The 12,052-nt window shown below is 45.7% G+C and overlaps 1 protein-coding gene across 1 annotated transcript in view; it reads right to left on the bottom strand.

Moving 5' to 3' along the window:
• The window catches only part of LOC124024259 (anoctamin-1-like), a gene marked incomplete at its 3' end in the record, with an annotated part of 63,105 nt that overhangs the window by 25,182 nt on the left and 25,871 nt on the right, over positions 1 to 12,052 (bottom strand). The window contains exons 5-11 of the mRNA XM_046338250.1: positions 11,462 to 11,613; positions 11,283 to 11,337; positions 11,112 to 11,163; positions 7,912 to 7,967; positions 7,712 to 7,756; positions 2,414 to 2,478; positions 961 to 1,095 (exon numbers count right to left, since the gene is read on the bottom strand). Coding sequence (XP_046194206.1) covers positions 961 to 1,095; positions 2,414 to 2,478; positions 7,712 to 7,756; positions 7,912 to 7,967; positions 11,112 to 11,163; positions 11,283 to 11,337; positions 11,462 to 11,613 — 560 coding nt within the window. The remainder of the gene's footprint in view (positions 1 to 960; positions 1,096 to 2,413; positions 2,479 to 7,711; positions 7,757 to 7,911; positions 7,968 to 11,111; positions 11,164 to 11,282; positions 11,338 to 11,461; positions 11,614 to 12,052) is intronic.

Genomic DNA, 12,052 nt, shown 5'->3' with positions numbered 1-12,052 from the left:
TGTGTGTGTGTGTGTGTGTGTGTGTGTGTGTGTGTGTGTGTGTGTGTGTGTGTGTGTGTGTGTGTGTACCTGTACCTGTGTGTGTGTACCTGTACGTGTACCTGTACGTGTGTGTGTGTGTGTGTGTGTGTGTGTGTGTGTGTGTGTGTGTGTGTGTGTGTGTGTGTGTGTGTGTGTGTGTGTGTGTGTGTGTGTGTGTGTGTGTGTGTGTGTGCGTGCGTACCTGGTCTGTGTGTGTGTGTGTACCTGGTCTGTGTGTGTGTGTACCTGGTCTGTGTGTGTGTGTGTGTGTGTGTACCTGGTCTGTGTGTGTGTACCTGGTCTGTGTGTGTGTGTGTGTGTGTGTGTGTGTGTACCTGGTCTGTGTGTGTGTGTGTGTGTGTACCTGGTCTGTGTGTGTGTGTGTGTGTGTACCTGGTCTGTGTGTGTGTGTGTGTGTGTACCTGGTCTGTCTGTGTGTGTGTACCTGGTCTGTGTGTGTGTGTGTGTGTGTACCTGGTCTGTGTGTGTGTGTGTGTGTGTACCTGGTCTGTCTGTGTGTGTGTACCTGGTCTGTGTGTGTGTGTGTGTGTGTGTGTGTGTGTGTGTGTGTGTGTGTGTGTGTGTGTGTGTGTGTGTGTGTGTGTGTGTACCGTGTGTGTGTGTGTACCGTGTGTGTGTGTACAGTGTGTGTGTGTGTGTACCGTGTGTGTGTGTACCGTGTGTGTGTGTGTGTGTGTACCGTGTGTGTGTGTGTGTGTACCGTGTGTGTGTGTGTGTGTGTGTACCGTGTGTGTGTGTGTGTGTACCGTGTGTGTGTGTGTGTGTATCGTGTGTGTGTGTATCGTGTGTATCGTGTGTGTGTGTGTGTGTGTGTGTGTGTGTGTGTGTGTGTGTGTGTGTGTGTGTGTGTGTGTGTGTGTGTGTGTGTGTGTGTGTGTGTGTGTGTGTGTGTGTGTGTGTGTGTGTGTGTGTGTGTACCTCGGTACGTCCATATCCACAGTGTAACAGCCGTAGCAGAAGACGATAATCCCAACCACAGAGGCTGGTATGAGCAGCTGAGTGTAGACGCCCAGCCAGGCGAAGTACAGACCGATCTTCTCTCCAAAGTACTTCCTGTAAGTCAGAGGTCATCAGCAGTCAGATGTGTGATCCTTAATATAATGCAGCATTGTAATGTACTAATAGAGACTGGTGCTGATACCTGATGAGGCTGCTGTTAGGGTTTGGGTTCACTAGTAATAATGATGATAATGTAGTAATAATCTACTAATGTTGGTAACTAATGAGGGGGCAGCAGGTAGCCTAGCGATTAAGAGCGTTGGGCAAGTAACCGAAAGGTCGCTGGTTTGAAGCCCTGAGGCAACCAGGCGAGAATTATTATTATTGTTTTAATCGGTCAATGTGCCCATGAGCAAGGCACTTAACCCTAATGGTTCCTGTAAATTGCTCTGTAAAAAATTATGACAATGTAATGTAGTAATAATGGTATCTAATGATCTATGTAGTAATAATAGTGGTGTTGGTATCTGATAATGTAATGCAGTAGTAATGCAATGATTTTACCAGATGATAATGTAGTAAAGCATAGTGATGTTGGTATCTGATAATGTAATGCAAGGATAATTTAATGTAGTAATAGCATAGTAATGTTGGTAGCTGATAATGTAATGCAGTAATATTGTCATGTTGATACCTGATGATAATGTAATGATAATGTAATAGCATAGCAATGTTGTTATCTGATAATGTAATGCTAATGTAATAGCATAGTAATGTTGTTATCTGATAATGTAATGATAATGTAATAGCATAGTAATGTTGTTATCTGATAATGTAATGATAATGTAATAGCATAGTAATGTTGTTATCTGATAATGTAATGCAGTAATATTGTAATGTTGATACCTGATGATAATGTAATAGCATAGTAATGTTGTTATCTGATAATGTAATGATAATGTAATAGCATAGTAATGTTGTTATCTGATAATGTAATGATAATGTAATAGCATAGTAATGTTGGTACCTGATAATGTAATGCAGTAATATTGTAATGTTGATACCTGATGATAATGTCATGTTGTGATAGTAATGTTGGTATCTGATATGTAATGTAGTAATAACAGTAATATGGTAACATTGTAGTAATGCTGGTACCTGATGATATTGTAACGCAGTAATATAGTAATGTACCTGATGATAATGCAATAATAATGTAGGTACCTGATGATGTAACGATAATGTGGACACCTGGTGATAATGTAATGATATAATAATGTTGTAATGTTGGTACCGGATGATAATGTAATATAGTTGTGGTAATGTGGGCATCTGATAATGTCATGTTGTTATAACATAGTATTGTTGGTAATGTGGTATTAATGTAGTAATGCCGACACCCAATGATAATGTCATGTAGTAATGTTGATACCTGATGAGGTCCACAGGTTGGTATTTGTAGAAGGCTCCATATCTGGCCCACTCATCATGCAGCAGCTTAGACAGAACAGACATCAGAGTAGAGTACAGTACAGACATCAGAGTAGAGTACAGTACAGACATCAGAGTAGAGTTCAGTACAGACATCAGAGTAGAGTTCAGTACAGACATCAGAGTAGAGTACAGTACAGACATCAGAGTAGAGTACAGACATCAGAGTAGAGTTCAGTACAGACATCAGAGTAGAGTACAGTACAGACATCAGAGTAGAGTACAGACATCAGAGTAGAGTTCAGTACAGACATCAGAGTAGAGTACAGTACAGACATCAGAGTAGAGTACAGTACAGACATCAGAGTAGAGTACAGACATCAGAGTAGAGTTCAGTACAGACATCAGAGTAGAGTTCAGTACAGACATCAGAGTAGAGTTCAGTACAGACATCAGAGTAGAGTCCAGACATCAGAGTAGAGTACGGTCCAGACATCAGAGTAGAGTACAGTACAGTCATCAGAGTACAGTAGAGTCCAGTAGTCATCAGAGTAGAGTCCAGTAGTCATCAGAGTACAGTAGAGTCCAGTAGTCATCAGAGTAGAGTCCAGTAGTCATCAGAGTACAGTAGAGTCCAGTAGTCATCAGAGTACAGTAGAGTCCAGTAGTCATCAGAGTAGAGTACAGTCCAGAAATCAGTGTAGAGTACAGTCCAGACATCAGAGTAGAGTACAGTACAGTCATAAGAGTAGAGTAGAGTACAGACATCAGAGTAGAGTCCAGACATCAGAGTAGAGTACAGACATCAGAGTAGAGTACAGACATCAGAGTAGAGTTCAGTACAGACATCAGAGTAGAGTACAGTACAGACATCAGAGTAGAGTCCAGACATCAGAGTAGAGTACAGACATCAGAGTAGAGTAGAGTACAGACATCAGAGTACAGTCCAGACATCAGAGTAGAGTAGAGTCCAGACATCAGAGTAGAGTACAGTCATCAGAGTAGAGTACAGTCCAGTCATCAGAGTAGAGCACAGTCCAGACATCAGAGTAGAGCACAGTCCAGACATCAGAGTAGAGTACAGACATCAGAGTAGAGTAGAGTCCAGACATCAGAGTAGAGTCCAGACATCAGAGTAGAGTCCAGACATCAGAGTAGAGTCCAGACATCAGAGTAGAGTAGAGTCCAGACATCAGAGTAGAGTACAGTCCAGACATTAGAGTAGAGTCCAGACATCAGAGTAGAGTACAGACATCAGAGTAGAGTAGAGTCCAGACATCAGAGTAGAGTACAGACATCAGAGTAGAGTAGAGTCCAGACATCAGAGTAGAGTCCAGACATCAGAGTAGAGTCCAGACATCAGAGTAGAGTAGAGTCCAGACATTAGAGTAGAGTCCAGACATCAGAGTAGAGTAGAGTACAGACATCAGAGTAGAGTAGAGTACAGACATCAGAGTAGAGTACAGTCATCAGAGTAGAGTAGAGTACAGTCATCAGAGTAGAGTAGAGTACAGTCATCAGAGTAGAGTAGAGTAGAGTCCAGACATCAGAGTAGAGTCCAGACATCAGAGTAGAGTCCAGACATCAGAGTAGAGTCCAGACATCAGAGTAGAGTAGAGTCCAGACATCAGAGTAGAGTAGAGTCCAGACATCAGAGTAGAGTAGAGTCCAGACATCAGAGTAGAGTAGAGTCCAGACATCAGAGTAGAGTAGAGTCCAGACATCAGAGTAGAGTAGAGTCCAGACATCAGAGTAGAGTAGAGTCCAGACATCAGAGTAGAGTAGAGTCCAGACATCAGAGTAGAGTAGAGTCCAGACATCAGAGTAGAGTAGAGTCCAGACATCAGAGTAGAGTAGAGTCCAGACATCAGAGTAGAGTAGAGTCCAGACGTCAGAGTAGAGTACAGTCCAGACATCAGAGTAGAGTAGAGTCCAGACATCAGAGTAGAGTAGAGTCCAGACATCAGAGTAGAGCACAGTCCAGACATCAGAGTAGAGTACAGTCCAGACATCAGAGTAGAGTCCAGACATCAGAGTACAGTCCAGACATCAGAGTAGAGTCCAGACATCAGAGTAGAGTAGAGTCCAGACATCAGAGTAGAGTAGAGTCCAGACATCAGAGTAGAGTAGAGTCCAGACATCAGAGTAGAGCACAGTCCAGACATCAGAGTAGAGTACAGTCCAGACATCAGAGTAGAGTCCAGACATCAGAGTAGAGTCCAGACATCAGAGTAGAGTCCAGACATCAGAGTAGAGTAGAGTCCAGACATCAGAGTAGAGTAGAGTCCAGACATTAGAGTAGAGTCCAGACATCAGAGTAGAGTACAGACCAGACATCAGAGTAGAGTACAGACATCAGAGTAGAGTACAGACATCAGAGTAGAGTAGAGTACAGTCATCAGAGTAGAGTAGAGTAGAGTACAGACATCAGAGTAGAGTACAGACATCAGAGTAGAGTACAGACATCAGAGTAGAGTACAGACATCAGAGTAGAGTACAGACATCAGAGTAGAGTACAGACATCAGAGTAGAGTAGAGTACAGACATCAGAGTAGAGTAGAGTACAGACATCAGAGTAGAGTAGAGTCCAGACGTCAGAGTAGAGTACAGTCCAGACGTCAGAGTAGAGTACAGTCCAGACATCAGAGTAGAGTAGAGTCCAGACATCAGAGTAGAGTAGAGTCCAGACATCAGAGTAGAGCACAGTCCAGACATCAGAGTAGAGCACAGTCCAGACATCAGAGTAGAGTCCAGACATCAGAGTAGAGTACAGTCCAGACATCAGAGTAGAGTAGAGTACAGACAGAGTAGAGCATAGTCCAGACATCAGAGTAGAGCACAGTCCAGACATCAGAGTAGAGTCCAGACATCAGAGTAGAGTCCAGACATCAGAGTAGAGTCCAGACATCAGAGTAGAGCAGAGTCCAGACATCAGAGTAGAGCAGAGTCCAGACATCAGAGTAGAGTCCAGACATCAGAGTAGAGTCCAGACATCAGAGTAGAGTAGAGTACAGTCCAGACATCAGAGTAGAGTACAGTCCAGACATCAGAGTAGAGTACAGTCCAGACATCAGAGTAGAGCACAGTCCAGACATCAGAGTAGAGCACAGTCCAGACATCAGAGTAGAGTACAGTCCAGACATCAGAGTAGAGTACAGTCCAGACATCAGAGTAGAGTACAGTCCAGACATCAGAGTAGAGTACAGTCCAGACATCAGAGTAGAGTACAGTCCAGACATCAGAGTAGAGTACAGTCCAGACATCAGAGTAGAGTACAGTCCAGACATCAGAGTAGAGTCCAGACATCAGAGTAGAGTCCAGACATCAGAGTAGAGTAGAGTAGAGTCCAGACATCAGAGTAGAGTAGAGTCCAGACATCAGAGTAGAGTAGAGTCCAGACATCAGAGTAGAGTAGAGTCCAGACATCAGAGTAGAGTAGAGTCCAGACATCAGAGTAGAGTCCAGACATCAGAGTAGAGTCCAGACATCAGAGTAGAGTCCAGACATCAGAGTAGAGTACAGTCCAGACATCAGAGTAGAGCACAGTCCAGACATCAGAGTAGAGCACAGTCCAGACATCAGAGTAGAGTAGAGTCCAGACATCAGAGTAGAGTAGAGTCCAGACATCAGAGTAGAGTCGACATCAGAGTAGAGTCCAGTCATCAGAGTAGAGCACAGTCCAGACATCAGAGTAGAGTAGAGTCCAGACATCAGAGTAGAGTAGAGTCCAGACATCAGAGTAGAGTAGAGTCCAGACATCAGAGTAGAGTAGAGTCCAGACATCAGAGTAGAGTCCAGACATCAGAGTAGAGTCCAGACATCAGAGTAGAGCACAGTCCAGTCATCAGAGTAGAGCACAGTCCAGTCATCAGAGTAGAGCACAGTCCAGACATCAGAGTAGAGCACAGTCCAGACATCAGAGTAGAGCACAGTCCAGACATCAGAGTAGAGCACAGTCCAGACATCAGAGTAGAGCACAGTCCAGACATCAGAGTAGAGTACAGTCCAGTCATCAGAGTAGAGTCCAGACATCAGAGTAGAGTACAGTCCAGACATCAGAGTAGAGCACAGTCCAGACATCAGAGTAGAGCACAGTCCAGTCATCAGAGTAGAGCACAGTCCAGTCATCAGAGTAGAGCACAGTCCAGACATCAGAGTAGAGCACAGTCCAGACATCAGAGTAGAGTCCAGACATCAGAGTAGAGCACAGTCCAGACATCAGAGTAGAGTACAGTCCAGTCATCAGAGTAGAGTCCAGTCATCAGAGTAGAGCACAGTCCAGACATCAGAGTAGAGTCCAGACATCAGAGTAGAGTACAGACATCAGAGTAGAGTACAATACAGTCATCAGGATTTCCCAAACGTTTTTACTTCATGGCCCACCAATTGAGGTGTGTTATCGTGACCCAACGTAAGGGTTGAGTGTGAATAAGAAAAAAAACATATCGGCAGCAGAGAGAAACTGTAGCAGTTTTACAGCTAAATCCTGTGACCCACCTGGACCCACAAGTGGGTCCCAACCCCCAGTTTGGGAAGCACTGTAGTAGAGTAGTGTTACGGCTCCTCCCTGCTCTGTCTGCTGGGTTTTGCTGTGCTTACTTCCTGCAGGAGATTGGTGGGCGGAGTAGGAGAGGTGGGCGGAGTAGGAGAGGTGGGCGGAGCTGGGAGGGTCATCATGGCTGATGGGGTACACCTGTGACAGCTCAGCTGTGGCATAACACCACCGTTTCCCCATTCAGCAAGAGATTCCTCTCTCCACGCAGACCTTTGGTCGTTTCCCCATTCAGCAAGAGATTCCTCTCTCCACGCAGACCTTTGGTCGTTTCCCCATTCAGCTAGAGATTCCTCTCTCCACGCAGACCTTTGGTCGTTTCCCCATTCAGCAAGAGATTCCTCTCTCCACGCAGACCTTTGGTCGTTTCCCATTCAGCAAGAGATTCCTCTCTCCACGCAGACCTTTGGTCGTTTCCCCATTCAGCTAGAGATTCCTCTCTCCACGCAGACCTTTGGTCGTTTCCCCATTCAGCAAGAGATTCCTCTCTCCACGCAGACCTTTGGTCGTTTCCCCATTCAGCTAGAGATTCCTCTCTCCATGCAGACCTTTGGTCGTTTCGTTGTGGTTTTGACACCTAATTTACTGACCGTCATGCCTCATCTGATTATTGTTGAGTGTTTATTTATGAAATAAATTAATTTTTTATTCCTTTATTCAGTGTGTGGTTTCCCATTGTAACAAACAATCTTGAGCCAGGTTGTAGCAACAGTATATTATAGTATCGTACAGTAGAGCAGTAGTTACCTGTCTGTCATTCCTCTCAGAGTGACCCACGACCTTATAATCCCCCTGCAGAGAGGGGAGGAGTCAGACAGACCAATCACATCACAATTAGAAAGCTCACAGTGTATTACAGTTTGCGTTATCAATAGCAACATTATCACGAGGTTAACAGTAACATCATCACAAATACTGTATGTGCAGCTGGAAGGACAGGAACTTACATCATGGAGAGGGAAGGCTGAATCATAGACACCTTTAGCTATTAATGTGGTGATGCCTGAGAGAGAAAGAGGGAGAGGTGTCGGTTACTCAATGTATCAACAAACTCATCTAATATTAGTGAGAGATGCTTCAGTGATCTGTATCAACTTTCCCATTCAGAGAGGAGAGAATAGCGCAGGGCAATAGAGGAGAGGGCATGAGAGGAGCGGGCAGGAAATGAGAGGAGCGGGCAGGAAATGAGAGGAGCGGGCAGGAAATGAGAGGAGCGGGCAGGAAATGAGAGGAGCGGGCAGGAGAGGAGCGGGCAGGAAATGAGCGGGCAGGAGAGGAGAGGGCAGGAACAGTGGGAAGCTCAGTGGGAACAGCTTTAACTAATTGATTCATTACCTCATGAACTAATTAACAAGACGAAGCCAGAAACATCACAGTGATTAGCTTCATCAACGAGCCAATCACAGCACAGCTACAGGGACCACAACTCCCACATGCCTCTGCTTCAATCTCAGCCTGACCCCAGAACACACTTCAGGAGAGGAGAGGACGATAAAGGGAACTGGGAAGAGAGGAGGAGGACGATAAAGGGAACTGGGAAGAGAGGAGGAGGACGATAAAGGGAACTGGGAAGAGAGGAGGAGGACGATAAAGGGAACTGGGAAGAGAGGAGGAGGACAATAAAGGGAACTGGGAAGAGAGGAGGAGGACAATAAAGGGAACTGGGAAGAGAGGAGGAGGACAATAAAGGGAACTGGGAAGAGAGGAGGAGGACGATAAAGGGAACTGGGAAGAGAGGAGGAGGACAATAAAGGGAACTGGGAAGAGAGGAGGAGGACGATAAAGGGAACTGGGAAGAGAGGAGGAGGACGATAAAGGGAACTGGGAAGAGAGGAGGTGGACAATAAAGGGAACAGGGAAGAGAGGAGGTGGACGATAAAGGGAACAGGGAAGAGAGGAGGAGCAGGACAATAAAGGGAACTGGGAAGAGAGGAGGAGCACGATAATAAAGGGAACTGGGAAGAGAGGAGCACAATAAAGGGAACTGGGAAGAGAGGAAGACAATAAAGGGAACTGGGAAGAGAGGAAGACAATAAAGGGAACTGGGAAGAGAGGAGGAGGACGATAAAGGGAAGAGAGGAGGAGGAGGACAATAAAGGGAAGAGAGGAGGACAGGACAATAAAGGGAACTGGGAAGAGAGGAGGACAATAAAGGGAACTGGGAAGAGAGGAGGACAATAAAGGGAACTGGGAAGAGAGGAGGACAATAAAGGGAACTGGGAAGAGAGGAGGAGAGGACAATAAAGGGAACTGGGAAGAGAGGAGGAGAGGACAATAAAGGGAACTGGGAAGAGAGGAGGAGAGGACAATAAAGGGAACTGGGAAGAGAGGAGGAGAGGACAATAAAGGGAACTGGGAAGAGAGGAGGAGAGGACAATAAAGGGAACTGGGAAGAGAGGAGGAGAGGACAATAAAGGGAACTGGGAAGAGAGGAGGAGAGGGAGAGAGGCTCAGGCGAAGAGAGAGAAAAACAGAGGGTGTGTCCTAATATGTATAATACCGTGCATAAAATGGTCCATTTGAGAAGCAGTCTGTGCTAACGTTCCTGCATTAACATTTCCTTTTACAGACGAAACAAGATGCTTTATGTAGTTATCGTTTTACTTTATAATTATCAGCTGGCAATACGTGAATTCTATTCATCTAGCTAGCCATCTAGTTTTACATGTAGAAAACAAACGAAAACTAATGCTGATAAGGACAGATCGACATTTTGCTTTGGGAGGAGGGTAGAGTGTCATTTATTGGACAGGGTGGCGTGTCATTTATTGGACAGGGTAGCGTGTCATTTATTGGACAGGGTAGCGTGTCATTTATTGGACAGGGTAGCGTGTCATTTATTGGACAGGGTAGCGTGTCATTTATTGGACAGGGTAGCGTGTCATTTATTGGACAGGGTAGCGTGTTATTTATTGGACAGGGTAGCGTGTTATTTATTGGACAGGGTAGCGTGTTATTTATTGGACAGGGTAGCGTGTTATTTATTGGACAGGGTAGCGTGTTATTTATTGGACAGGGTAGCGTGTTATTTATTGGACAGGGGAGCGTGTTATTTATTGGACAGGGGAGCGTGTTATTTATTGGACAGGGGAGCGTGTTATTTATTGGACAGGGGAGCGTGTTATTTATTGGACAGGGGAGCGTGTTATTTATTGGACAGGGTAGCGTGTTATTTATTGGACAGGGTAGCGTGTTATTTATTGGACAGGGGAGCGTGTTATTTATTGGACAGGGTAGCGTGTTATTTATTGGACAGGGTAGCGTGTTATTTATTGGACAGGGGAGGGTAGCGTGTTATTTATTGGACAGTGGAGGGTAGTGTGTTATTTATTGGACAGGGTAGTGTGTTATTTATTGGACAGTGGAGGGTAGTGTGTTATATATTGGACAGTGGAGGGTAGTGTGTTATATATTGGACAGGGCAGCGTGTTATTTATTGGACAGGGTAGCGTGTTATTTATTGGACAGGGTAGCGTGTTATTTATTGGACAGGGGAGCGTGTTATTTATTGGACAGGGGAGCGTGTTATTTATTGGACAGGGGAGCGTGTTATTTATTGGACAGGGGAGCGTGTTATTTATTGGACAGGGGAGCGTGTTATTTATTGGACAGGGGAGCGTGTTATTTATTGGACAGGGGAGCGTGTTATTTATTGGACAGGGTAGCGTGTTATTTATTGGACAGGGTAGCGTGTTATTTATTGGACAGGGTAGCGTGTTATTTATTGGACAGGGTAGTGTGTTATTTATTGGACAGGGTAGTGTGTTATTTATTGGACAGGGTAGTGTGTTATTTATTGGACAGGGTAGTGTGTTATTTATTGGACAGGGTAGTGTGTTATTTATTGGACAGGGTAGTGTGTTATTTATTGGACAGGGTAGCGTGTTATTTATTGGACAGGGGAGCGTGTTATTTATTGGACAGGGTAGCGTGTTATTTATTGGACAGGGGAGCGTGTTATTTAGTGGACAGGGGAGCGTGTTATTTAGTGGACAGGGGAGCGTGTTATTTAGTGGACAGGGTATGGTGGAGAACACCAATCACTCACTGTTCCCCTGTCTGGACCTGCACTGAGGAACCATGGAGAAGGTCAATGACCTCAAAAAGTAGGCAATTTTGGGCAAATCAGGAGTTAGAGGTCACTCACCCATGGATATGCTGGTGCGTGTGCAGGCGGTACGTCTCAGGATCTCGTACACCTGAGGGGGTTAGGTCACACAGAATATTGTGTCAGAGAGAAACAGAGAGCCGAAAACATATTCCCATTGATTCTTGAGATTCATATAACACAGAGAAATATCCTGAATGACAGACTCACTATTCGACTGCGTGTTGCGTTGTCAAAGAACGTGTCTTTAGAGGTGATGTTAAATCTGTAGAGAACAAAGAACAGGTGTCAACTCAGGGAAACTCAGATGGTGACTCCATATACAGACCAGCTGTTGTCAGAGTGTGTGTGAGGACGTGTGTGTGGGGCTTGGTGTGGGTGCAACTTACAAGTGTAGTTTGTCCCTGGAGAAGCAGTGTGAGAGCTGCTTGGTGGTGCTGTGGCCACGCTGGGGGATGTTGGGTTGGAACGGCTGGTTCACCTTCCTCCAGAACTCACTGAGGCTGGCACTGAACCCATTCTCCTGCTTCAGATCATAGCTCTAGACAGACCAACACAGACAGATTAATAGAGGCACCTGCTGTGGCTCATATACAGGGTCTCCCTCCCACTGCAGCAGGGGCTGGGGATTCAGAAAAATGTCATGTCCTCAGAGGCATGAAAAGTCAAAACAGACTCCATGTAAATGTGCAATCACGCCAACATTTTGGTAAGTTGCAGAATTGCCCAGGTAGAGAGGTGGAGAGGGCTCTGCCCAGGTAGAGGGACCGAGAGGGCTCTGCCCAGGTAGAGGGACCGAGAGGGCTGTGCCCAGGTAGAGGGACCGAGAGGGCTGTGCCCAGGTAGAGGGACCGAGAGGGCTGTGCCCAGGTAGAGGGACCGAGAGGGCTCTGCCCAGGTAGAGGGACCGAGAGGGCTCTGCCCAGGTAGGTAGAACGGGAGCAGTGACCTCCACATCAGGGGAGGTGGAACGGGAGCAG

The sequence above is a fragment of the Oncorhynchus gorbuscha genome, unplaced genomic scaffold (genome assembly GCF_021184085.1).
Source record: "Oncorhynchus gorbuscha isolate QuinsamMale2020 ecotype Even-year unplaced genomic scaffold, OgorEven_v1.0 Un_scaffold_1808, whole genome shotgun sequence".
NCBI lineage: Eukaryota > Metazoa > Chordata > Actinopteri > Salmoniformes > Salmonidae > Oncorhynchus > Oncorhynchus gorbuscha.
The sequence above is the reverse complement of the archived record's forward strand: the minus strand, read 5'-3'. Positions and strand labels throughout refer to the sequence as shown.